The following is a 27,898-nucleotide window of genomic DNA, read 5'->3' as shown; positions in this document are numbered from 1 at the left end:
GAAATTTTCCTACATATAACAAAAAGAAATGAGAAGTGTCAGTCAGCGGCTCACCGTGAGCAAAGATGAGAGCCCTGAGCTAAGAACTGCCTGGAACGAAGACGCCTTGGCGTAGTAATCACCATCCACGGTTTTTCCTCGAGGTCACCGCACTCATCGCAAAGATCCACCGATATCAAAACAAATTGCGCCTCGGGGTTCCGCCCCAACGTGGTTTGCAGAGCCCGAACCTCGCGAGATTTGCTGACCGGGTCAAATCCCCGCTTACCCGCCCCTCACAGTAGCGGGCGCATGCGCAGCTCTTCAACAGCGAGGCTTGCGGGAAAGATGGAGTGTTCTACGCCTGGTGCTACGGAGGCTGCGGACCCCGGAGGGGCCGGACCATACAAGAGCTCAGAGGAGCAAGAGGGTCGGGAACCGGACGGAGTGCACTTCGACCGCGAGAGGGCGCGCCGCCTGTTAGAAGCGGTGTCCGGTGCTCAGCCGGCAGGGAGGGAGGAAGGTGAGTCGGGGGCTCCGGGGATCGTGGCTGGACGGAGGCGGGGCGGCCTGCAGCCTGTCCCTGGCCTGACGCGGGCCAGCCTCACTCTGCACGACATCCCGGACCTCGAAACTCGCTACCCTGCGGAATTTTCGCATCCACACGAGGGCAGTTTCCACCAAATTCCAGGTCTTGTCCTCTTGGAGATCAACAGGACTTGCCCAGCCTGACCCTAGCCGAGCCAACTCTACCATTCCCATCTGTCCTTAATCCTACATCTCCACATTGCTTCCCTTCTCTCTCAAAGCCCTACAGTTATGACGGATCTGAACGGCTTTATTCAATTTACTTTATTTTTATTTATCTTGCGATGCCTCTCAAACTCGTGGCGCGCCTCCTGCCCTATGAGAAGTCTGAGCTTTGGAAGGTCTTCCTGAATCCCAGCCTCCTCTTGAGCTTGATGACTTGATGCCATATTTCTTTCTTGATAAACCTGACTAGCCTTGAACGTGCCTCAGCCTCCTTAGTGCTGGTATGCTTGGCTTGCACCACCATATTCCTGCAGTATCGTATTTCATGCCCTGCAATACCATATTTCTATGTGCCTGTTGCCAAGCCCCTATTCCAAAGAGGAGATCCAGGAGCTGGAGAAACTGGTCTAGGTAATCTTGTCTCCAGATGGCACATCTCACCCTGGTGCAGAGTTGTGGAGAGCAGTGTACCCAGTTCGGATTGGTACACTTCTGAGCTGAAGTGAACAGATGCTTTCGTTTGACCCAGAACTGAGTGAGTAACAAGGGATGGAGAAGAACAGCAAGAGTCGGCCTCTTTCTCAGTCCTTTCCAGAGCTAGCTACTTAATGCTAACCCAGATGTACAAAAACTGTATCTGGGTTTCTGTGCTAATCGGATCTTTGCAGAGAAACCAGATTTCTGTCCTGGTTGGTTTGCTTGCAGACTAATCTTGGAAAGTTCAATGTTTGTAAACTGCTCTCCCTGAATAAGATTGTAATTTTTGACCATGTACAAGGGAGACGTGTTTAAAAGCTTTTGCCTGTGTGTGTGCATGTGTGAGTGTGTGCCCCAAGTGTCTGTCAGGTACCCAAAAAGGCCAGAAAAGGATATCACATCCCCTGAAACTGGAGTTACAGACCATTAGGAGCTACCATTTGGGTGCTGAGAACTGAACCCTGGCTCTCTACAAATGCAGTAACTGCTCTTAACCCCTGAGGGATGTCTCAGAATTGGGGGGATACACAGAAAGGAAGTGATTTTGGAGATGGGAAGAGTGTGCCCTGGACCCTGAAGCCGAGAACACAGCAGTTGCTTAATGAACTTAATGTTTGCGTATGCATGAGCACAGTGCATACCTGATAATACAGCCCAGTATTGTGCATGAGCACAGTGCATACCTGATAATACAGCCCAGTATTGTGCATGAGCACAGTGCATACCTGATAATACAGCCCAGTATTGTGCATGAGCACAGTGCATACCTGATAATACAGCCCAATATTGTGCATGAGCACAGTGCATACCTGATAATACAGCCCAGTATTGTGCATGAGCACAGTGCATACCTGATAATACAGCTCAGTATTGTGCATGAGCACAGTGCATACCTGATAATACAGCCCGGTATTGTGCATGGGCACAGTGCATATCTGATAGTACAGCCCAGTTCATTTCCCTCCCCTCACTTCTGGCTCACTTACCTGCAGCATTTACATTCTGCCAACTTTTTTCCTTGTAGCATCTTCACTGTTATAATTTATATATCATAAATTCAACCATTATAGGTGTACCACTCAAATGATTTAAAATGTCTTTTAATTATGTCTATATGTGTGCCCCTGCAGAGTGGATACAGACACATTGGATCCCTTGGAACTGGCGCTACAGTTGTGAGCCAGCATGGGTGCTGTGAACCAAACTCAGGTTCTGAGTCTGAGGTCTGCAGCCCCCAACTCAGTATTTTATTTTTTTCTTAAATTTATCTAGAGAGTGTGTGGCGTGCATGCTCATACATGTACCATGGGTGTGTGTATGGAGGTCGAAGAACAAGAGCTCTCAGGTGATGGTTCTCTCCTCTCATCATGTGGGTCCTAAGGATCAAACTCAGGCTCTTAGGCTTAGTGGAAAGTTCACTTACCCAGCAAACCATCTCACCAGCCCCTAGTCAGAGATTCTTAGTAAAATTAGAGATTTGTGTGGTCATAACCACAGTCCAATTCTAGAACATATCCACCATCACAGGTAGTGTCCATCTCTGGTCCTTCCCATTGGTCTCTTCCCACTTGCCCTAGGTAACCACTAATGTGTTTTCTGTCTCCACAGATTTACCATTCCTCAACATCTCATACAAACAGAATCATACACTATATAGTCTTTGATGTTTAGCTTCTCTCTGCATGTTTTTGGGACTCAGCCAAGTCACTGCGTATGTTCCTTTTTATTGCTAAATAGAACTCTGCTTCTGCTAGGCCTGGAGGGATGGCTCTGCAGTTAAGAGCACTGGGTATTCTTCCAGAGGACCTGGGTTCAATTCCCAGCACCCACACGGCAGTTCACAGCTGTCTGTAACTCCAGTTCCAGGGCTTCTGACACCCCCCCACACACAGAGACATACAAGCAGACAAAACTCCAATGAACATAAAGTTAAAATAAATTTTAGAAAGAATTCTGCTTTATGGGTATAATATTATATTTGCTTGAACATTTGCTTTTTTGGAATATCTGAATGGTTTCTAGCTTGGACCTTTTCTGAGAAATTCTTTTGGAGGGGTCTCTCCTCTGGAGCTCACTATGTAGATAGATCAGGTTGACTCAAAACTACAGTAATCTGCCTGCCTTGGCCTCCTGAATGCTAGGTCTCATGGTAGGCACTATCTTGCCCAGTGAGAAAATCTTTACAGTTTTATTTGTGTGTCTCTGTGTGTACACAGGCTCATGCATGCCATGGTGTTTGTGTGTAGGTCTCTTCTCCCGTGGTGGGATCAGGGCATTGACCCAGCTGAGTTGTCAAGCACCTCTGCCAGACGACCACCTCACTGGCCCTCTTCCAGTGCTTCTGCTGTGGGATTGTGTGTGGACATCCATTGTATCTTCCTGGGAGTGAATGTTTTAGGCTGTGTGGTAACTCTGTATCTTTAACATTTTGAGGAACTGTCAAATCTTTTGAAAATGGCTTCTTTCAATTTCTATTTCTTTCTTTAGAACATGAGCTTTAGTTCTCTATGTCCTCCCTTTTGTTTATTGTTTTACCTTTTGTTTGGTTTTCCTTTTGTTTTATGTTTTTGAAAAGGGGTCTCTATATTATGTAGCTCTGGCTGTCCTGGAACTCACTCTGTAGTCCAGGCTGGCCTCAAACTCAGAGATCACCTGCGTCTACTTCTCAAGTGCCGGGATTGATAGAGCCTGCCACCACTCCAGCTGTTTTAGGAGTGTGTAGTGATTTCTTGTTTTCTAAATATTGGTGACAGTAAGCACCATTTCACTTACTACTCTTGAATATTTTAGTGAACTATCTAGTCACATTGTTGTTCATGTTGTGACTTGGTTATTTGTTTTATTACTGAATTATAAGCCATTTTATATTCTAGGTGAAATCCTATATTTCAGATATGATATCCACATCTGTTTTCTTTGGGACTTGTCTTCATTGTTTCGTTTTGTGACAATTTTCTTCTTTTGGGGGTGTTTCACTATGTTGCACTGGCTGACCTGGAAGTCTATGTAGACCAGGTCCTGGCCTCAGACTCAGAATGCTAGGATCAAAGGCATGCACCACCATGTCTGGCTATCTCTTTATTTTTTATTACATTCATGTGTATGTGTGTGAGCACTTGGGTGCCATAGCACTCGTGGAGGTCAGAGGACAATTTGAAGTAGTTGTTCTTTCCTTCCACCTTGTGGATCCCAGGGACTGAACTCAGGAGTTCAGATCAGCTTTGGCAGCAAGTGCCTTAACCCACTGAGCCATCTCCCCAGCTCATTTTATAAACAGCTTTATTTTATAAACAGTGCCTTTTGAAGCATAACTACATTCTACCATATGAAAGAACATGTGGTGCTTGTTTTTCTTTGCCTGTCTTTTCTCACTTAAAATAATGCCCTGCAGTTCTATTCATGTTGCTGCAAATGACAGATTTCATCGTCTTTTGTGGCTGTATAATGTTCTGTTGGGTATAGGTACTGTTGGGGACCATGCTTCAACAAGTAAACCACTTACCAGGGTAGAGATGTGAGGATTAGAAAAGTTAGCAAAGAGCAAAGTCAAAATGATAAGATAGTACCGGGAGGGAGTTCCAGTGAATACTAAAATTTGCCTGTGTTTAATTTTCCATACACTTTTTTTTTATTATTATTTTTTTCGAGACAGGGTTTCTCCGTAGCTTTTTGGTTCCTGTCCTGGAACTAGCTCTTGTAGACCAGGCTGGCCTCGAACTCACAGAGATCCACCTGCCTCTGCCTCCCGAGTGCTGGAATTAAAGGTGTGCGCCACCACCGCCCGGCTTCCATACACTTTTATACCCCAATACCAGAGGTGAAAGAGGACAGAAGACTGCTTTAACCTGATACAAAGGACAACTAGAGCAGTTTTTTGCTTCAGTACTTTGAGCCATCAAGTCATTAACATTCTGTTGTCTAGGCAGTGAGAATCCTGAAGGCAGCTACTCCCAAGGTCAAACCTCCTATTTCAAAAGGAGCGGAAGTATGTTTGAATATCCTGACCTCCTGACCGTTGGTCAGGGGGCAGTGGATTTACCTATATGGGCCATCTTAATGTCAGAAACACCAAGTAACCACATCCTAGGTCAGGGTGTAGCCACACTTATTCTCAACAGCTGTGAACAAGCTAAAACTCTGACCTTCAGACAAGATGGAAATGGGCTCACACTTTTACCTCCACATACTCCTCCCTTTTTGTCAATTTTAATAGAGCCTGAGCTTCTGCTCCAGGACAGACAATTGTGTCTGGAAAGTGATGAGTTTCCTGCAGCTAAACTAGTGGCAAAACTCTTTTCCTCCTCCTGACTCTGACTGTCTGTCTCCCTCTCCCCCTCTGCCCGCCCCCCTCTGAAGGAGAGCATCAAGTGGTCAACTCAGCAGTAAGAAGCACATGATCCATGTTGTGAGCAGGGAAAGGGAGTAGAAATAATGACAAGTTTTATGTCAGAGCTGGAGCTGAATGACAGCTTACCTAACGTTCACAGGGTAAGGTGCTGGGATGTAGGAGTGTCAGCAGGTCTAACCATCTTGGTTTGGTGACATCTGATTAAAAAAGTTAAAGATGAAGTTGTTCAAAAGTACCTAAAACTGAAAACTTCCACATCCAGGTACTGGTTTTTGGTTGGGCCAGCTTCCTAGAATGATGGAGGAAGGTCATTGGCTAATAAAGGAACTGCCTTGGCCCATTTTATTGGTTAGGACATAGGTAGGTGGAGTAAACAGAACAGAACGCTGGGAGGAAGAGGAAGTGAGCTCAGACTCGACAGCTCTCCTCTCGGGAGCAGACGCCTCAGAGAGACGCCATGCCCCAGCTCCCAGGCAGACGCACACTATGAAGCTCCGACCCAGGATGGACAGAGGCTGGAATCTTCCCGGTAAGCGCACCTAGGGGCGCTACACAGGTGATTAGAAATGGGCTAAATTAATATGTGAGAATTAGCCTAGATAGAAATGGGCCAAGCAGTGATTAAATGAATACAGTTTGTGTGTTGTTATTTCAGGGCAAAAGCTAGCCGAGCAGGTGGCTGGGGTGTTGGGGACGCAGCCCCGCCGCCCTTATTACTACACTAGAAACCCTTTCTGTTCAGCTAGGACTTTGTACAGAGCATCAAGATGTCCTCTGTTAAGACTGCTGACTCTCAGTAATGCAGACCCAGGCTTGTGTTCTTCTCTATGGAGGTCAGGATATACTAGGCTAAAAAGTTACCTTCCACCAGGGAGAGGGATTAGATTGCTGCATTCACACTGTCCAATTACTTGGAACGTTTGCTACAGCCAAATATGGTCCCATGCGTGTAATCCCACACTTGGAAGTAGAAGCAGGCTGATCTCTGTGAGTTCAAGGCCAGCCTGGTGTACAGAACAAGTTCTAAGTCCACATAATGGGCTAGAAAGTTGGCCCAACAGTTTAATGCACTGACTGCTCTCGCAAATATCCAGGTTGGATTTCCAGAACCACTTAGCAATTCACAACTGTCTGTGACTCTGTTTTTCTGGGATTCAGTGCCCTCTTACAGCCTCCAGGCATGCATGCAAGCAAAATACCGATACACATGACATAAAGTAATTTTTTAAATTCAGTTATAGACCTATCTAATAAGGAATGCATATCTATGTCTTGGATGTGTGTCTTAGTTAGGGTTTCTATTGCTATGAAGAGACACGGTGACTTCGACAGCCCTTATAAAGGAAAAATATTTAATTGGGGTGGCTTAACATTTTCAGATGTTCAGCCCATTATCATGGTGCATCATGGCGGTATGCAGGCAGACATGGTACTGGCTCTATCTTGATCAGAAGGCAATAGAAAGTGAACTGTCTTACTGGATGTAGCTTGAACATATATGAGACCTCAAAGCCCGCCTCCATAGTGAAACACTTCCTCCTGTAGTACCACGCCTAATCCAATAGTGCCATACCTCCTAATAGTGCCATTCCTTCTGTGAGCCATTCTCTTTCAAACTTCCACAGTGTACTTTGTCCTTTTCCTAAATAACTATCTCTCCTGTAATGTTGTTAAAACTATTGATGTTGTTTGAGATGGGAACCTTACTATGGAGCCCTACACAGCCTGGAACTTACTGTGTAGACTAGACTGGCCTTGTACTCAGAGATCTAGCTGCCTCTACCACCTGAGTGCTGTTATTAAAGGTATGCACCTCTTCATCCTGCTTTAGAACTTCTTCATGAGAAGTCCTTAGCTACACTTTCTAAGTTAGTGTGTGGTGGTGTGAGCTTACAGTCACATCTGCCGAGGCAGAAGGGTCCCTTGAGCCAGGAATTCATGGGCAGCACAGGACAACCTCGTCTCACCTGACAGCGGTGTGTGACTGGGTGACTAAGAACACTGGCCTATATAAAATAAGTAATAATGCAGTTGGTTTGTGAGCATAGCACAAGCCATGGCCCAGTGACAAGAAGAAGCAGATCTGCACATGTGTTGGAATGAGGTGTCCCATTCCTCAGTGCCTGTGTTTGGGACAGAGCGGAGACAGTGCTGTTGAGGGTATATCTGTCAACTTGTATGAATTCTCTTCCCTCTGTAGTGGAGCACATGATCCAGAAGAACCAGTGTCTCTTCACCAGCACCCAGTGTAAAGTTTGCTGTGCCATGCTGATTTCTGAGTCCCAGAAGCTGTCACATTACCAGGTAGGCCTTTTCTACCATAGCCATGAACTTACCTTCTGGTCTAGTGCCAAGCCCTCGCCTCTCCTGTCTTGCACAATGAATGCTGATTCTTCCAGATGTTTCCTTCATGCATGATTGCTTGGGACTTGAAGATTGACTTAATTTCTGTGAATCTCATCTCTCCCATCCGAATAAATGGACCATTATGTAGGCCTTTCTGTACAGCGCGGTGTAGTGGGAAGTGTGAGCTTTGGCTTTACACACACTTGAATTTGAATCCAGCTCTGTTACATCATCTTATAGGCAAGAAATTTCACGTTTGGCCTCAGCTTCTACATGTATAAAATAACAATATTCTTATAGATTGTTAAGGCTAATGTAATAGCAAGTCAGGGGTCTAGCACATAGTAGGAACTCAGTAAATGAGTTTTCTTCCCCCATTTTCTTATCCTCAGTTTTGTGAGGAGGATTCAGGTGAGAATCTGCTATGTCATGGCTGCCTTCTCTATGAAATGGCATTGGCTATCTTTGATCTTTTTCCTTGGATTCTTGCAGAGCAAAAAACATGCCAACAAAGTGAAGAGCTACCTAGCAATCCATGGAATGGAGACACTAAAAGGGGACGTGAAGAGGTTAGACTCAGATCAGGTAATACAGCTGCTTTGTGGAAATTGCTTGCTTCCCCAGCAGGTTGGTGTGGTGTGAGCACAGACTTTGATTCATCCTGACTTGGCTGCAGTCTCAGCCCTGTTGTCTAACTTGGGCAAGTCTTATAACTCCGAGCCTTGACTTCTTCCTCTGTTAAAAACAACAGTACTTCCAAGCATGGTGGTATGTACAAGTGACCAAGCACTTGGAGGTGGAATCAGGAAGATCAGTAGTTCAAGGTTATATTCCTCTGCATAGCAAGTTTGAGGCCAGCTTGGGCTACAATGCGAGACTGTCTCAAAACAAGCAAAAAGATTATTAAAGCTGCCTTTCAGAATTTTTCTTAAGTTGAGAAAAGACTTCTAAAACACCACCAGACCCCAGACCTGCCCTACAGTAGCAGTTCTGCAAAGGGAGCCATTCATTGCTTTCCCACCTGGAGGGTTACCGAAACAGTACAAGAGAGGAAGTAGAGGGATGTTCATTTTCTTGAGCTGTAGGGGAAACAAGCTTTAGCATTTGGCCTGGGCAATATACCTCCTCCAATTATGAAGCAATTGCATTTATTTCCTATTTCATAGTTACTATAAGAATTATTCTGAGACAAACTCTTTTTTTTTAAATATTTATTTATTTATTATGTATACAATATTCTGTCTGTGTATGTCTGCAGGCCAGAAGAGGGCACCAGACCTCATTACAGATAGTTGTGAGCCACCATGTGGTTGCTGGGAATTGAACTCAGGACCTTTGGAAGAGCAGGCAATGCTCTTAACCTCTGAGCCATTTCTCCAGCCCCCTGAGACAAACTCTTAATTCCTTGAGTGTGCTGTGACTTCCAAAGTGTAGAAGTTGTGCACATTATGGGCCGGAAGTCAGTGCACACGGCTCTAACTCACTAGAGCCTTGAGCAAGTCACCTCACCTCCCTGAGTTCACTTGTGAAGTGGAGGTGGTCTGGAGTTGGTCTGGCCTCCTTAGTATTGTGAGGTAGAGTTTCGTCCCCAGTAAATGCTTGATAAACAAGGGTTAATTTCCAGACCACCTTCCTGCTGCAGTGGCCGGTGGTTTAAAGGGGCCTTGCTTCCCTTCTAAAAATCATCTTCTAGCTGCCCTCATGGCTGAGATCCAGACAGGAAAAATCATCTCACCTCTCTGCACTTGAGCTCTTCAGATGAGATCACAGTACCCATCACAGCTAGGAATCACTAACCCCAAGATGTCGTCAGTGAGAAGGTTGAGAAATGTTAAAGAAATAGCTTATTGCCGGGCGGTGGTGGCGCACGCCTTTAATCCCAGCACTCAGGAGGCAGAGGCAGGTGGATCTCTGTGAGTTCGAGACCAGCCTGGTCTACAGAGCTAGTTCCAGGACAGGCTCCAAAGCCACAGAGAAACCCTGTCTCAAAAAAAACAAAAAGAAAAAAGAAAAAAAAGAAAAATAGCTTATTGAGAAGACAGACTTTTCAGGAAGATTAAAATACACTTCCTAGCATAACCATAGCAACAGATGGAACCTGGTGGTGTACTTGTTCTAAGAGCCCTGGATATGTACTGTGTGCTCGACACAGCAGGGTCCAAGGATAGGTAGCAAAGAGAAGTCAAGGTGTCCACAGCCAGCATTGCTCTTGAGCTCATATCAGAGCCTCCTAAGCTGTTCTGTCTGTGTAGGTGACAGAGGGTGTGTTAGAAATCTGATGGACTTGGAGTACAGGTGAGGAGCAAGGTTAATTCTTCCTGCGTATGCATACAAGGTTAATTCTTACTGTGTATGCGTACAAGATTAATTCTTCCTGCGTATGCATACAAAGTTAATTCTTCCTGCGTATGCGTACAAGGGGGCTTGGGCATTGGATGGCGGATAGCAGACCTACTGCCCGGCAGGAGGGTGGAGGAATAACCCAAGCAAAGCAAAAAAGTAACAGAATAAAATGGAAGTTATGCACAGTCCGGCCATGAAACGGCTGGAGAAGACTGCTCCAGGCATGTTGGGGTTAGCGTGTGCAGGGGTCTTAATGTGCGCCAGCCACGGGCAGGGGAACCATTGAAGGTTTTCTGGATGCGCAATGGCATGATCAGACTGTGTTCTCTCTCCCAACCAGAAGAGCAGCAGAAGCAAAGACAAGAACCACTGCTGCCCCATCTGTAACATGACCTTTTCCTCCCCTGTTGTGGCACAGTCGCACTACCTGGGGAAGACCCACGCAAAGAACTTAAAGCTGAAGCAGCAGTCCACTAAGGGGGCAGGTACTGGCTTTCTGAGTAGTGCTTTTGGGACCCCTCCCGTCCTCGGAGCACCAATGCCAGGTGCTTCCAGAATGCTCACTGGGGCCTCAGACTTGGAGAGGTTGCTTTTAAGAGCCCTGAAAGTTCCACCTAAGAGTTGGGGATGTAAGTCAGTTGGTAGAATACTTCCCTAATGTGCATAAAGGCTCGGCTTTCATTCCCAGCCTTACATAACCAGATGTAATCTCAGCACTCAGGAGGTGGAGGCAGGAAAACTAGTAGTCCAAGGTCATCCTCAGCTGCCATAGGGACTTTAAGGCCAACCTGAGCTACATGAGACCTGGCTTCACTAAAATTCGGCCTCAGACTTGCTTTACTTCACTTCCCCCTTGTGGTCTGCCACATTTTCTATAGAAGCTCTTCAGCCAAGGCTTGTCCTGACCAATGACTGTAACTCAGAGAGCGGAAGGCCGACACACCGTGAGCATTCTTGCTTGCCTCTTCCTCCCACCACCCTTACTACTGCTCTTACTACTAAATGTTGCTAGTTGACAGCTAATTCCCCGTCTTTCTTATGGGCTCAGGTTATGCCTGGCTCACTTGGACCTACAAAGGCTGCCTGTTCTAAAGGTGCTGGCTAGGCTTCAAAGCAGGGCACTCCAGTGTTGCCCAGCAAGCTGTTTGCAGCTGCCATGAACCCACTTCCCAGCACTAACTTCACAGTTGCCTCCTTTGTCCTGCCACCATTGGCCCAACCTTCACTTTCATCTTGAGTCCTGGGGTTCTTAACCTAGGCTAACTGTAGTTAGTCAGAAGTGGGAGACCTTTGATTTCTGGGATGTGTGTGTGTGTGTGTGTGTGTTCTCTGTGTTGGACCAAGACCACACTATTGATAGAACTTTTGATTCTTTTTGTTTTACTGCATTAATGAAACAAAACAATTGTGCTTTAGAAGGTTTTGAAGATGGGATAGAAAAATCTACTCATAATTATACCCTCTATTTATTCCCAAATCTATTACCTACAGTGTGAAACAATAGCACGTAGACTCTGAAGTCAGAACAGCACAGGCTTCAGTCCTGGCGCTTTCACTTGCCGTCTGTGCCTGTGAAGTATCAGTGCCACCTGCTTTGAAGCTTGTGAGGGTAATTTCCAAACCACTGGGCAGCTAGGTGTAATGGCACACCTCAGATCCCAGCACTTGGGAAGTGGGGGCAGGAAGATCAGGAGTTCAGTGCCATCCTTGCCTAAGTTTGAGACCAGCCTGTCCTATATGGCACCCAAAAAATAAATAAGAGGCAAACACCACATCCTCCCCCACCCCCAAGAAAAATCTAGGATACATCAGATTCTCACTAATAACAGCTATTGTCATTATTGTTGTCACCATTAAAAAGCCAGAGTGAAATCCCCTCATAAAATGCACTTATTGATCCGGAAGCCACTATCTCGAGCAATGATTCTCAGTCTCCCTAATGCTGTGACCCTTTAATACAGTTCATCATATCGTGGTGATCCCCAGCCTAAATTTTTTTTGTTACTGCTTCATAACTAATTTTGTTCCTGTTATTAATCATAATGTAAATATCTGTGTTTTCCAATGGTCTTTGGTGACCCCTGTGAAAGGGTCGGTCGTTCAACCCCCAAAGGGGTCGAGACACACAAGTTGAGACACACTGATCTAGAGTGTGCCATTGACCTTGCTTGTGGCTGATTTGTTAACTTAGATGAGGACTAATTGAGTTTTGTCTGTGAAGTGAGGGCTGGTAACAACAGCACCACGATGTTTAAGCATTGGGCTGAGGAAAATTGTCTTAAGAACTGAATTCATAATGTCATAGACTTCACATCCCACAGATGAGAAAATTCTGTGGAAAGAGCCTTACCGATACTTCTGCGCAGTAGTGACTTTGCACACTCTGTGTGTTGCATCAACCATTTGTGTTCCCCTGGTACTTTTCATTCAGCCTCATAGTTTAAGCATATGTTCATATTACTTCTGAGTTTATTGTAACTTTATTCCTGAAATTAAACATGTGTCTATACAGATAAATTGGAAGGAATTTCCATAGTTTTACCATTCAGAGTGTTAGCCTTTTAGGGTACTGTTGCTCTTATGATCTTGTGCACTGTGTGTATGCGTATATCTGCTTGTATTCTATTTGTTTTATGTTCATCCAAGTTAACTCCATGTATATGTGCTTATAAACATAGAATATGTAATTTTCTGTTTGTTAAAATGATGCACATACATGAATAATTCTGTTCAATATGCAAAATGTTCAAAGAAGCAAGTAAAATGCCACCCAGCTCCTACTTCTAGGAGAGCACTGTTAACAGTGGTTCATGCTTAGAATTAGAATCTTTGTACTTGAGAAGCTGAGACAGGAGGGTTGCTGAGTTTAAGACCATCCTGGGCTACAAGTAAGTTCTAGGCCAACCTGGGTTATAGAGTGAGACCCTGACTCAAAAGAATAAGCAAACAAATATGCTGCATGACATGCTATCATGTATGCATGTGTGTGTACATGTAGGTGACCTTTTAAATGCCAGTGTATTTATATAGATTACACAAAAAACTTTTAGCATTGACATGACCATATTGTCATGACAATATGGTCCTTTTATATTAATTCATTTAGTATAACACTTCCTGTTAGATGATAGAGAGATGACTCAGCAGTTAAGAGTGTGTTCTAGCAGGGCAGTGGTGGCGCACACCTTTAATCCCAGCACTTGGGAGGCAGAGGTTGCAGATCTCTGAGTTCAAGGGTTCAAGGTCAGCCTGGTCTACAAGAGCCAGTTCAGGACAGTCCTCAAAGCTACAGAGAAACCCTGTCTCAAACCCACCCACCCAGAAAAAAAGTGTGCTCTACTCTTACAGAGGAACCAAGTTAGATTCCCAGCACCCATGTGGGGTGACACAAAATCCTGGTAACTCCAGCTCCAGGGGGCTCCATCACCTCTGGCTTTCATGGGTACTGCTCTATGTGCGCTTACCACACAGGCATATGCAATTAAAGTCTTGGATTGAGCCGGGCGGTGGTGGCGCACACCTTTAATCCCAGCACTTGGGAGGCGGAGGCAGGCGGATCTCTGTGAGATCGAGACCAACCTGGTCTATGAGAGCTAGTTCCAGGACAGGCTCAAAACCACAGAGAAACCCTGTCTCGAAAAACCTAAATAAATAAATAAATAAATTAAATAAAGTCTTGGATTAAAAAGAAAAAAAATTCCCCCAGGTTATTGCAAACTTTTTGTAGGTGTTTTTAACAATCATGCAAACTACTTGATGGCTCTTCTAGTGTTGAGTCTTTACATTTCCTCCCGCTTTTCCTGTGTTATAAAAACATAGCAGACATCCCTGGAAAACACTCTGCATGTTTCCCATATTTCTCTAGAGCAGCACTCACTCTTGCTGGCGCTGATGTCCATTAAATAGCTCCTCTAATTCTGCGACGCACTGCACTACTTCCCTCCAGTAGGAGTTTTTGACAATATCTATTTTTGTGTATATGGATGTTTTGCCTGCCTGTATGTCTGTGCACCGTGTGCGTGTAGTGCCCACAGAAGAAGGCATCAGACCTCTAGGACTGGAGTTGCAAGCAGATGAGAGCCACCATGTGGGTGCTGGTACTACCATTGCGGGGCCAGGTCCTGTGAAAGAGCAGTCAGTACTCTTAACCACTGAACCTTCTCTCTAGCCCCATCCTCTAGTATGTTTTGAATAACCTTGGACCATCAAGGATTGTGCTTGCCACCCAATCCTGGGTGTCTGAGTCTGACTCTCAGACCCTATGTGGAAGTGAAGAGAGAAAACGGAATCACAGAGTTGTCCTCTGACCTCCACACATGTACTCTGGCATGCACACCTATGAGCACACAAACATGTATACACATAGCATCCACTTTGAAAAGGCTATCTATATGGCCTGCTTTCAACATCCCATGTCGACCTATGAGAGGATCATACATATGTCCATAGCAGACTCAGATTAGCTGGTTTCTTTTTTTAAGAAAAGATTCATTTCCGTTGTTTTTTAGATTTATTTGTTATGTATACGGTGTTATGCTTGTATGTATTACTGCATGCCAAAAGAAGGCACCAGATCTCATTATAGACAGTTGGGAATCACCCTGTGGTTGCTAGGAATTGAATTTAGGACCTCTGGAAGAGCAAGCAGTGCTCTTAACCACTGAGCCATCTCTCCAGCCCTCATTTCTATTTTGTAAAGTTTGTGTGTATGTGTATACATGTGTGTATATGTGTGTACACTTGCCTGCATAGGCCAGAACAATTGGATAAAGGCTTTGTGAGCCACCTGACAGGGATGCTGTGAACTGAACTCAGATTCTCTGGAAGAACAGTAGTCATTCTTAGCCACTGAACCTGCTCTTCAGCCCCTGACAGATTGAATTCCTAGCGCAGAGTCAGGAATATTTTCTAAGGATGCCTGCATCAGTGTTAACCCTCAGATCTACTTGCTGTACACTTGAGCCTGGGGTAGAGCAACAGCTCCAGGGTCACACAGTCCAGGGTTCTCTCACTGATTTGGTCATCTTGAGAAAGTAATTTTTACTGTCTAAACTTCAATCTTCTCTGTAATATGGCAAAATGATGCCTACTTCATTGGAGTACTTCTGAGAACAAAAGGAAAATGTGTATACAAAGTGTATAAATGTTACTGCCACCATTTCTTCTCCCTCACATTGCCTAAATTCATTGTAGTCTGATAGGCATCTCTGTCAGGTGTGGTGGCACACTCTTCAGTCTTAGCCTGGTTTACATCTAGCCAGAGAGCTATAGAGCTACATAGCAGGGCCCTTTCCCAAAGATAGGTAGGTAGGTAGATAGGTAGGTAGGTAGGTAGGTAGATAATAGATAGATAGATAGATAGATAGATAGATAGATAGATAGATAGATAGATAGATAGATAGATAGCAGTTCCTAATCTGGTTGCCTGGCTCTATATGGGCTCAGAGCTTGAATGTCTACGTCAGCTCTGTAACTGAGGTATTGTATTTTGAGGATGGGAATGAAAATTTCACATTTCTTATCCTACTCACTTTGAAATTCCAAGACATTCTGAGGACTAGAGAGACTGAAAGTATGTTTGCTTGGTCTGTTCCAGTTAGGCAGCGATATTCCAAGTTCAGAGCCTCTTCAGAGTGTGAGAACATCAGGGCTCATATTCCTAAAGCTGGCAAACAAATCAGTTGTTCATTGCATCTGATCAGATCCTGCCAGTTTTCCCAATTGGAGAGGCATTTATGGTATGAGCCTCACAGGCAGTGCCCCATTTCCAAGTGTGATGGGTCATGCTGCCTTTCTTCCACTTCAAGCATACTCAAAAGCCTGGCACCTTCTGGGTTGTTTTTTCATTGTTTCTGTTTGAACTCTCTCACCACAGCTCTGTCGAAACACCTTACAAATCCTTTACTTGTGGCCTCCACCTTAGCCTTGCACCAGAATAGAGAGATGCTAGACCCAGACAAGTTCTGCAGCCTCTGCCATTCAACCTTCAACAACCCTGTCATGGCTCAACAACATTATATGGGCAAGAAACACAGGAAGCAGGAGACTAAGCTCAGACTCATGGCGCACTATGGGCGACTGGCAGACCCTGCTGTCTCTGACTTACCAGGTGAGAGAGCCCGGCTCATACACAGAGCTGGACCAGGGACTGAGCATTGGAGCTCCCTGGATGACCCAAGTATGTGTTGCTTCCTGCCTCTTCTAAAGCAGGGTTTGCAAACACAGAAGGTAACCAGGAAGCCAGGCTTGGTGTGCACTCCAACACTTAGGAGAACGAATCAAGGGTGTCCTGGGGTACATAGTGGGAACCTGTCTTTAGGGGATATAGGGGAGCAAACAGGAAATTCAGTAAGCTCCAAAGATAACCACAGTCAGAGTGTATAACACTCTGAGTTCTACTGGTGTTGCTGGTTTTTGATTTTAAAGTACTGTGGAAATCAGATATGGTGCACGCCTTTAATCTCAGTATTCAGGATGCAGAGGCAGATAGATTTCTGTAAGTATAAGGCTAGCCTGGTCTATATAACCAGCTCCAAGACAGCCAGGACTACAGAGAGACATGTTTTAAAAAAGCTATGGAAATCCAAATTAGTGTTTTTATTATCATTATTGTTAGTTTTATTTTGATACTGAGCATGAAATACAGGAGTTTGTGCATGTTCAAGAGCCACCAGTTTATAATCTCTGATTTAAGTGTGTGTGTGTGTATATATACACACATAAACATTTATATTGTGTTTTATATATATTGTTGGTTTGTTTTTGAGACAGGATTTCTTGGTGTAGCTCTGTCTGGAACTGGTTATGTTGACCAGGCTAGCTTCAGATTCATAGATCCACCTGCCTCTGCTTCCTGAGTGCTGGGATTAAAGGTGTGTGCGCCACCACCACCTGGTTTAAGGATTTTTTTTTTAAAGAGTCAAAAAAAAAAAACCCGCTGGGCAGTGGTGGCATGCCTTTAATCCCAGCACTCAGGAGGCAGAGGCAGGTGGATCTCTGTGAGTTCAAAGCCAGCCTGGGCTGCAAGAGCTAGCTAGTTCCAGGACAAGCTCCAAAGCTACAGAGTAACTGTCTCGAAAAAGGAGAAGGAAAAGAAGTGTGGCCAGCAGTGGTGGTACGTGCCTTTAATCCAGCACTGGGGAGGCAGAGGCGGGCGGATCTCTGAGTTTGACGCCAGCCTGTTCTACAAAGCTAGTCTAGGACAGCCAGAGCTATGCAGAGAAGAAAAAAGATTTTTATTTGTTTATTTTTGGTTCTTCCAGACAAGGTCTTTCTGTGTAACAGCCTTGTCCATTCTGGGACTCGCTTTGTAGACCAAGTTGGCCTCCAACTCACAGAGATCCGCCTGCTTCTGCCTCCCAAGTGCTGGGATTAAAGGTGTGCGCCACCACTGCCCAGCAAGATTTATTTTTTTTAATTATGTGTTTATGTGTATCTATGGGTGCATAAGCACAGATACCCAAGGAGACTAAAGAGTTACAGATAGTTGTGACACCTGATGGGAACTGAACTCGGGTCCCTTGGAAGAATGGCAAGTGCTCTTAACTACCTAGCCATCTCCCCAGCCTGATTTAAACTCCCTAGGTAACATCCACATTGCTTGATTGAAGGTCTCAGTGGTCTCTACCAAAGTTTGAGCATCCTCAGGATAGCTCTTTCCTTGGCATTTTAGATCTACCTGTATCACTAGGGAATCATGGTGAAGGAGGGGGCCATTCTAGCTTCCTTAACCTCAAAATGTCACCTGGCATCATGGGAATGGGCATTTACAAATAATTCTGGGCCTTTCCTTTTGGTCTACAGTGTGTTTGGGGCTGGGAATATTACCCAGTTGGTAGAGTGTTTGCCTAACATGCACACGAAGTCCTGGCTTCAGTTAGCAGCACCATATAAACAGCACAGCAGCACACACCTGTAATTCCAGCACTTGGGAGATAGAGACTGGAGGATTAGGAGTGCACACACATAAGCAGTTATATAAGTAAATAAATAAACAAACAAATAAATAAATGAGAGCAAGGTGATTGTTCCTGCTATGAATATAACTTGCCAGTCTATAAACTCAGAGCAGTCCTGTTTTAGTTTGGTTTGTGGGGTTAGGGTTTATTTTGTTTTCCGAGACACAGTCTCATATAGCTCACGGTGGCCTCAAATTATCTCTGTTTCCAAGGTTGACAACTCCTGACAGCTGGGATTACAGGCCTGTGCCGCCATGCTTGGCATAAGCTCAGTCTCAGCAGCATCTTTAGAAGCTGGTGTGCGCACTGGCTCCCTTTTCTCACAGAAGAGGGTTGTCTGAGTCTGAAACAGTCAGAACACTTGTCTCATTCCCTTAGCATCCCACAAAAAACCATTCTTCTCCAGAAGGTCCACTGCATCAGAGGTCACAGCACTGCCCAGCAGAATACTGTACCAAGAACATGCGTGCATCCAAACTAGCGTCAACACACTTAACCAGAGTCTTTCCAGTCTTTTTTTTTTTTAATATTTATTTATTTATTATGTATACACTATTCTGTCTGTGTGTATGCCTGCAGGCCAGAAGAGGGCACCAGACCCCATTACAGATGGTTGTGAGCCACCATCTTTCCGGTCTTTTAAACATGTACAGTATGAGAAAAAAAATCCATGAAAAAAAATCAGCCTGAACCAAAAGTGGTATTTCCACAAGCCAGTAAACTGCCCTTCCTCCTGTGAACTCTGTAACCAAGGCTTCAGGGCCTCTAAGCAAGTGCCTTTACCTTCCGAGTCATCCCACTTCCCCTTAATGTTGACCTCAAATGAATATCCTTTCCTGTTGAATGGGAAGGTGGCCTTTCCTTTCTCTGCTCCATTGCTCTACCTGTGTGTATACTCAGCTCTCCCTTATCTCTGACATTTAGCTTTAAACCTATTTATTGTACATGGTCAGCTTGACACAGGAAAAGTTTAAATGTAGGACTCTTTACAGTATACCAAGATAACTATAAGGAATCTGAAAGAAATCTGATGTCAATATTAGACTGTCAGTTGGGTGAGAAGACGATCTTCCTCAGTCTAGTTTTTGTCTGCTCCTACCCAGGATTCTGTTTGCTGTGAGTCAGTGAGAACAGTATTTCCCTTCTCTTTGCTGTGCTTTTCAGTTGTGCCCGTAAAACACTACTAATCAGTATGTTCCGTAAATGGCTGCGTGAGGTGGCCGCTGCAGAATCTCAGCACTCACAAGGCTAAAGCAGAAAAATAGTGAGTCCAAGCCTGTCCTGGGCTGTACATTGAGATCTTGACTCAAAACACACACAGGCGCGCGCACAACACACAGAAGGGGAAAGAAGGGGGAAGAAAGCGGGCGAGAGAGAAGAAAAAAAGAAAAAGTTGTGGCATTTGTCTGTAATCTGAGGCAGGATAATAGTGAGTTCCAGGCCAGCCTGTGCTGTAAAAATAGTTCAAGGCCAACCTGAACTACATAGCAAGACCCAGTCTCAGAACTTAAATAAGTTCAGTAAGATATGGTACAATGAACAAATCAGCTTTTCATGCACCAATAACAAAACTGCTAAGAAAGACATCAGAAAAGCTATCTCCTCATGACTACAAAAAATAAAAAAAATTGAAGGAAGTGAAAGTTCTCTTCAATGGAAATTATAAAACTAATCAAAGACATTGAAAAGGGACCTGGGGAGATGGTTCGTTGGTAAAATTCCTGCCCCACAAGCAGGAAGGAAGACTCCAGCATCCGCAGGAGAGCTGGGTGTGATGGTGCACTAATATACCATTGTGCCAGCAGGACAGAGTTAGGTGGAGCTAGCCAGTTAGTAATTTCTGGGTCCAGTGAGAATCAGTCTCAATAAGAAGAGCAATAGAAAAAGATACCTCATATCAGTCAACCTCTGGCCTCCACAAGCATGCATGCTCACAAAGTACACACAATAAATAATAAAATTGAAGAAGAACTGGATAGAGCAATACACACATGAACCCGAGGCAGGAGAATTGCCTCAGGTTCAAGACCCATATGAGCTACATGGCAAAACCCTCTCCCAAAGAACAAATAACCAAGCACCATCATCTCTAAGATGGGGGCTTGTTCTGAGCTGGTAAATTTAATACTGAAATATCCATACTTTAAGTGGTTTGTGGATTTGGGACAATTCCTATCCAGATGCCAATGACATTCTTCACAAAAGTAGAATGTGTGTGGTATAACACATGACCTCCAGTAGCAAAGGCAGCCCTGAGAAAGAAAGCAAAACTTTGCAGATTTTCCGAGCATACTACAAAGCTACAGTGAGCCAGGCCTGGTAGCACTCCTCAGAATCCCAGAACTTGAAAGGTGACAGAGGAAGATCAGGAACCAGAGATCATCCTTGGCTGCATAGATCAGCTGAGTTCCATGAGACCAAAAATGCCTGTCACCTGTAATCCCAGCAAGCACTTAAAAGATGTAAGCAGGATGATCAGGAGTTCTAGGCCAGGTTTAGCTATACCCAGAGGCCAGGCTAGCCTGGACTATATAAGACTCTATCTAAAAACAAAGGGTCTTATTTTCTTTTGTTTTGCCTACAAAGTAGTGGTTTTCATTATGACATTTTCATACATATATATATATATCATAAATCTTTGTTCTTACTAATCCTTCAGCCCCATACCATTCCTTTTCTGTTTATTCTTTGTTTCTGTTTGGTTTTTTGTTTTGTTTTGTTTTGTTTTAGGGGATAGGGTCTTTTTATACAGTTCAGCTGTCTTTGAACTCACAGAGACCCACCTGCCTCTACCTCTCTAGGTGCTTGGATTAAAGGCATGCACCACTATCCCCAACTCTAATACTTTTTTAAAATGCATTTTAACTATCTGAGACTGATACTGACAGTAACCCAATTTTATATATCAGGAGCCCAGAATCTCAGAGAGGCTCTTTTTTCACACACAGGGAGATCAGAGCTGTAAAACAGCCGGCCTGTGGTCCCACGTGTGAACATGAAGGTGACCTGTGTGCATAGGTGACCTCACTACAGAGCTGTGGGAGTTGAGGGCCTCAGAGCCAGGAGGCGAGGCTGGAGGAACAGAAGTTGAAGTGTAAGAAAGTAGAGGGAATACATGACCCATGTAGACATTTTGGCCTGGCTTGGTGATGCATATATAATCCCCGCACTCGAGACTAAGGTAATATAATCGCCATGGCTTTAAGGCCAGCCAGAGCTACATTATGTAGTGAGTCCTCATTTCAAAAATAAAATTTAAAATAGCTCTAAAGAGATGGTTTAGCAGTTAACACCACTTGCCGGACTCGAAGAGGGTCTTTCTGGGTGGCTAACATACCAGGTGGCTAACAACTGCCTATAACTCCAGTTGCAGAGGATATGACTCTGTTCTGGCATCTTGGGCACCTGCACACGTGTACATACAAGCAGACAAGCACATGCACATGAACTAATTTTTTTTAAAGCCCAAGACTTAACTGTTTTATCCTAAGTATGAGTATACTTGGGATAAAGTATAGTATTATGAGTGAAAAATAGTATAATTAATTGGTTTATGGTTGAGGAAAGCTAAGCATTAGAAGGAAAAGGACTTAGCCTTGTCACATGAAACAGCCAGGGTCCCAGTCTGGCCTCTTAGTCCTGACTCGCTGCTGGAGCCCTATGGCCAAAGGCCACTACGTCACCAGAGGGACCTGGTCGTGGTGTCTGAGCCCCAGTGCAAAAAGACGGATTGGTTTTCATAGCAGTTGTGCTCCTTAATTACCGTCGCAGGCCCAAGGAGAGTGGGCCGTACCGAGACCTCACGAAGGGGTGCCCTTAGTGAGGCCACTTGGCAGAGTGAAGGTCACCATTGTTCTGCGGCTTCTTTATTAGACATGTTTATTTTGCTGAGGGTGGTGTGCACACAGTGGTGCACATGTAGACATCAAAGGGCAACTGGGAGGAGTCAGATCTGTCCTTCCACCCTGTGGGTCACTAGTTCTGAACCCAAGTCGTCAGATTGGGGTGCAAGCTGCTTTATCCACTAAGCTGTCTGAGCAGCTCATACTCTGTTCTCCGTTTATTCAGTAAGTCTGGTCTGGCTTTGCTGGGACTAGGAACTGAGATTGCTCAATGAGAATAAGGAGGAACAGCATTGCAGTCTGTGCCTCCAGAAGAACCAGGTTTAAGCCCTGGGATCAGCCCCACCCAGCCGTCTTCAGAAGGACCTCTTCATGCTCTGTGCAAAGCAACGTTCTTCTGGTTCCCTCTAACTGGATAACTAACTCTCTTCATTTTGATGTGTGTTTCAGCTGGGAAAGGCTATCCCTGTAAGACGTGTAAGATAGTGCTGAATTCCATAGAACAGTACCAAGCTCATGTCAGTGGCTTCAAACACAAGAACCAGTGAGTAGCATCCTTTGAAGTTGAAGAGTCTTCAGCAGGAAGCTGGAGTTTCTCAGTCGGGAAGTTCTCTGCTTATATCAGTTAACAGACAGTGTCTCGGGGTTCCCTCATCAGCATGTGGACAGACGAGGCCAAAAGTTCCGGTAGAGATGCACAGACAATGTCCTTTGTGGTTTCCAGAGAGCACCTGGGTTTCTTGGCGTGTAGGAAAACATGATTTTCTACAATTATTGAACAATTCAGTTTCATTAAATCCTCAGGAGAGCTCCACTAGAACACCTCTGTCACCTGGTGTCACTTAGGTTGAGTGGCTTGCCCTGGGTCACACAGCAACTTGGAGTTAAACAAAGGTTGACACCCTTGAGGCTGCAGACTGTTGAGTTTGCTCTCCTGCTGCCTCCTGGAGCTCATTAGCCTGCCTCACCTTACAAGGCTGTGTAAGGATCAGAGGCAGCAATGAAGAGTAACTATAAGTTCGCTATTAAGATAAATTCTCTTGCTGGATGGTAGTGGTGCACACTCTTAATCCCAGCACTTGGGAGACAGTGTCAGGGGAATAATCTCTGAATTCAAAGCCAGCCTGTTCTCCAGAGCAAGTTCCAGAATGGCCAAGGCTACATATAGAAACCCTATCTCAAAAGAACATTTGAAAAAAAGATAAATTTTCTTTTTTCATTATAATTGTGCTTGTGTGCACACCATAAAAAGGCATCCAGTGCCCTGGAGTTTGAGTTATATTCATTGGTGAGCCCAGACCCAGGTCCTCTGCAGGAGCAGCACCATATTAAAGCAGATAAGCCAAACTTGAGACAAAGATGAAAATCATGTTTTCTCCTTTGTGGATCCTAAATTTCACAAATTTCTAAAGAAACATTTAAGTTTTTTGAAGTTGAGCTTCATGTATAAAATGAAGGTGCTATTCTTTGCCATACAGAGTTGACATGAGGTTGAATGGGGTAATGGCTTAGCATTCAGTGGCCCTCAGTAAAAATAACCTTACCCTGGCATTGTCCTAACATGTGAGGAGAGCCATACGACGTTAGCGTAGGCTGCTGAGTGTATGTGCCACACACTTACCCTGTGCCTTTGTTCTTCTCAAATTACAGGTCACCCAAAACAGTGGTGTCACCTATGAGCCAGATACCAGAGCAAACACAGCCCACTCCAAAGGACTTGAGTGTGGTGGAAGACTAGAGATGTCTCTGCCTGGTCAGCCACAAGCCAGTTCCCGGGGATTGTGGAGCCCTTGGCTCCCTCTTCCTCCTTTCTGATATCAGAAGAATATGGAGGCATGAGGCCAAATTGGGTTGCAGACAGCCTCTGACTGGGCCCGGATGGAGCTCCCCCTGGCCTCCTCTTTAGCATGACCCTACAGGTCATGTAGGAGACAGGGCTCCAGAGAAGACCTGAGGTGGTGGTTTAGAGGTTAGCCTTCCCTAGCCCCTCTGGGTGCACATCCTGCAGCCCCAGTATCTGTTTTTCCACTCAAGGTCAGTGTGGAACAACTTCCTGCAGACAGAGGAGAGCACCATCTCTGGGCTCCAGGCAGCTCCTGGGACACGAGCTTTCCTGAAGACTTCGTCAGGGGAGCAAACCAGAGACTGAGTGGCTGTTATGTAGAGACTTGGAGCTAATGTGTCACTTCCCATCCCTCAGATGTGCAGGCTTGCCTGGTGTAGATCCTGCTGCCGTGAAGTCTCCTGAACACACATGTAGTCCTAACAGCACTGCCATCTGCTGCCTGTCTCTCCAGTTCCCAAAATGGTGCTCGGAGACATCTGCATTTGCTCAGAGCTTGGGGAGACCTGAGTGCCCTGTGGGGTCATGGGATGCATCAAAGGGAGCCTTTGTCATTTATCAGAGGTGCTGTGACCCAGGGTTGTGTGAGAAAGTCTCCCACCGGCTGTGTTCCTTGACTCTGTGCCTCCTGCCAGCCTATTGGAAGGCTGCTTGGTGTTCATTCTGTGCCCTTGTGTAGTAGACTATCCCGCCCGGTTGCTGTGGTGCTATCCTTCCCTGTCTTAAGGGAGGTTTGGGGGACCCAGGAAGGAGGAGGACTGGAGAAATGGTGTGAGGAAACCGGCCCCAGGCCCTGTACTGAGAGTTCCCTACTGGTGTTCTATGGCCTGAGAATCCACTGAGAGTAGATTTTTTTTTCCACATAGCTGTGGACCGAGGAAGTTGGGTACCATATAGCGATGGGGGCAGGACTTTAACTTAAACCTTTGGCCACTCAACCATCCAAATAAAGAATTTCTTCTGTGAACCAGGCTGTAACTTCAGATCTAGGGATTATAGCCAGCCATGTTGATACTACTATAATATCCCCCCACAGTCAGTAGCCTCCAGGGCCCTCGGATTGATCTTATCCCAGGAAAAGTCTACCTGGTGCCCTAAACCCTGTCCAGTTAATTGACCCAGCCACCTCCATCATTCATGTAGGCCTCCCGAAGGTCTTGAGAGAATCTGATTTGGAATCTGACTTGTTCTAGAGATGGTCATTCTAGCTGCTGAGTGGAGAGCTGCAGGGGCCAGTGTCTCCGGGGTCATCCCTTTGGGATATATCTCCGTGTATTAACTTCTGAGTTTATGAGCGAGTGGGTGAGAGTGCTAAAGGTCAGGTGTCCTTTTTCTGCTCGGGTTCATGAGCTAGAGGCGTTTCCACGAGCTTCTCCTAGGCCTTCTGGTCCTTGGGAATGATGGGAAAGGGAGCTCCGGCCTTGGAAACTGATGCAGATAGGCCAGACCAAGTAGCCTCAGCTCCAGTTCCCTGCAGAACATGAATTTGGAGCTGTTAGTGACTACCTTTGCCGATGTCTAAGGAAAATCTGCCTGAGAATTAAACCAGCACAAAGGAAACCAGCTAGAAAGTAAGAAGAAACATTGTCGATTCTTCTCTGTCGTGTAGGAGACACTCTGGCTCCCAACCATGCATCTGGGGATAGGAGTAAGGGGCAAGTGGGGGACGGAGAAGAGAAAGAGGATGGTTGGAAGAAGGCAGATGACGGCAACTGGTCTTGTCAGCCTGGAGGCCTCTACTGTGCTTAAATATAAAAATAGCATTGGCCCCCAAGGCTAACTTGGCTGCTCTTGCATGTGGCCAGATGCCTCGTGTCCCCTTTAAGCCCTGCCCTTAATATACTGTGTCAGGACAATCTGTTTGGGCTTTTGTTTTGTTTTTGAGTCTGTTTCTCCCTGTGCAGCCCAGGCTGTCTGGACCTCATAATCCTCCTGCCTCAGGCTCCCAAGTGCACACCACCATGGCTGACTCCTAGAAGCTGCTCCCTATGGGCAGTAATTGGGTCATACCACATTGGATCCCTGATGCATAGCAGAGAACCATGTTTTCCTTGAAGGGAGGAGGTACAATTGTTAAGGTTTTTTTGTTTGTTTTAGGGGAGGTTTGCTCATTTGTTTTTTGTTGTTGTGTTTTGTTTTGGGAAGGGGTGAGACAGGATCTCACTATGTGGCCAGGCTGTCCTCGAACTTCTAGAGATTGTCCTGCCTCTGCCTCCTGAGTTCTGAGATAAAGGCATGCACCTTTTTTGGTTCGGTTTGTTTTTGTAGTGCTGGGGCTTAGACCCAGGAACTTTAGCATGCAAGACAAGTGCTCTGCCACTGAGCCACTTCCCCATCCAGAACCAAGACTTCTTAAAGGAGATGAGCCTCTAGTGCTCATAAAGATCAAAGGAGCCAGGTTTCAGGGGTAGGAGGAGGGTTGTAGGGTAGAGTGGGTTGTTTCAGTGATCCTTCCCGTGGATCTTTGCCCCTCCTTGTCCTTTTACACTTGACTTCCAAGGCTGGGATGTAAGAATCCTTACAACCTCCCTCCTGCCACAGAGAGAGTCTGGGTTGAGCTGTAAGAAGATGAACAATCACGTGATGAGAAAGTTGCGTTTCACACAACTGGCATTCTATAAATTCTATCAATGTGTTTTGTTGTCGTTTTGTTTCTTATGGTATTGGGGGCTGAACCTGAACTTTGTTCACGCTAGGCAAACGCTTTACCACCTAATTAATAACCCTAGCCCGAGGAGGTCGTCATGGACCCCCAGCACAGACAAATCGCACTGTAAGCAGCCCTGATGCGATCCAGAACTCTGAAGCTGAGCCTAGCTAATTCACAGAATGGCACATGAAACACAATTCTCTAAAGTCACTGTCGTAGTCAGGGTTTCTTTTGCTGCAGTGAAACACTGGGACCAAAAGTGACCTGAAGAGGAAAGGGTTGATTTCATCTTACATTTCCAGGAACACTGAAGGCAGCCAGGGCAGGAACTCAAGCAGGGCAAGAATCTAGAGGCAGGAACTGAAGTGGACTCCATAGCTGAGCGCTGCTCACTGGCTTGCTCTCATGACTTGCTCCAGCCTGCTTTACTATAGAACCCAGGACCACCAGCCCTGGAGTGGCACCACCCACTGCAGCCAGATATTATGGAGTCAATTTTTTTGTTTGTTTGTTTTCAAGATAGGGTTTCTCTGTGTAGCTCTGGCTGTCCTGGAACTCACTCAGTAGACCAGGCTGGCCTCAAACTCAGAGATCTGCCTGCCTCTGCCTCCTGAATGCTGGGATTAAAGATGTGTGTCCCCACCACTCTGCTGGGTGCCAGTTTCTTGAGGTTTCTTACTCTCAGATGACTATAGCTTGTGTCAAATTGACATAAAACCAGCCAATGTGGTCACTAAGTTTGGGAACGGCTTATTATTAATGAGAGGCCCAGACATCAACAGGTGAAGCAAGCTCCAGCTACTTACCTTTCTTCCTATGGTAGGATTTCGCTTGAAGGAGCCCCACCCCCAGTTTATGTGGTCTGTAGAAGGATGGCCTTTGGAAAATATTTCTAAGTGAGAAGGTCTTGGGCCTAGAGCTGTTAGAGACTCTTCGTCACTTTTCTGGAGTTCCTCCCAGATTCCCCAAGGCAAAGCTGTAAGGAAGAATACTGAAAATGAGTCTGCAGTGGCTGGAGGGGTGGGTGGAGTCTGCAGCTATTCAGCCCTGGTTGGCCTGGAACTCTTGTGAAGACCTGCTTGAAACTTGTGAAGATCCTCCTGCCTCTACTTCCTGAGTACTGGGATTACAGAGGTGCACCGCCACACCCAACTAGAGGATGCATCTGCCCTATGCTGTTGGGCTCCTGGGATCCAGCTCCTTGAATCCTGAGCCACAGCTGTACACTAAAACTCCTGGGCCGAGACTTGCACTGTTTCCGGGAGCAGGTGTGAGTTGGAGCATCCATTACTTGCAGCTGAGAGTTTGATAGGGCTTTAGCAGCTTCAGGGGAGGCACAAAGGAGGAGGTCTAAGGAGT

The 27,898-nt window shown here is 45.5% G+C and overlaps 2 protein-coding genes across 5 annotated transcripts in view; one reads left to right on the top strand and one right to left on the bottom strand.

Moving 5' to 3' along the window:
* The window catches only part of Uimc1 (ubiquitin interaction motif containing 1), an 87,274-nt gene extending 87,080 nt beyond the window's left edge, over positions 1–194 (bottom strand). The window contains exon 1 of one of the 2 annotated variants that reach the window (XM_075969546.1): positions 55–194. The gene's annotated coding sequence lies outside the window, so the exon portion shown is untranslated. The remainder of the gene's footprint in view (positions 1–54) is intronic. The other variant, XM_075969548.1, reaches the window with a different exon arrangement.
* Znf346 (zinc finger protein 346) lies at positions 128–26,524 on the top strand. 3 transcript variants are annotated; one of them, XM_075969554.1, is made up of 7 exons: positions 128–502; positions 7,758–7,861; positions 8,396–8,488; positions 10,587–10,731; positions 16,170–16,355; positions 22,497–22,590; positions 23,697–26,524. In XM_075969554.1, the coding sequence occupies exons 1-7, from the start codon at positions 292–294 to the stop codon at positions 23,782–23,784; spliced, it is 921 nt and encodes a 306-aa protein (XP_075825669.1). In that variant the 5' UTR covers positions 128–291; the 3' UTR covers positions 23,785–26,524. The 3 variants fall into 3 exon arrangements, with proteins under 3 accessions (XP_075825669.1, XP_075825668.1, XP_075825670.1); XM_075969553.1 differs by having other exon boundaries at positions 16,122–16,355; XM_075969555.1 differs by lacking the exon at positions 16,170–16,355.
* The last annotated feature ends 1,374 nt before the right edge of the window (positions 26,525–27,898 follow it).

The sequence above is a fragment of the Microtus pennsylvanicus genome, chromosome 4, assembly GCF_037038515.1.
Source record: "Microtus pennsylvanicus isolate mMicPen1 chromosome 4, mMicPen1.hap1, whole genome shotgun sequence".
NCBI lineage: Eukaryota > Metazoa > Chordata > Mammalia > Rodentia > Cricetidae > Microtus > Microtus pennsylvanicus.
The sequence above is the reverse complement of the archived record's forward strand: the minus strand, read 5'-3'. Positions and strand labels throughout refer to the sequence as shown.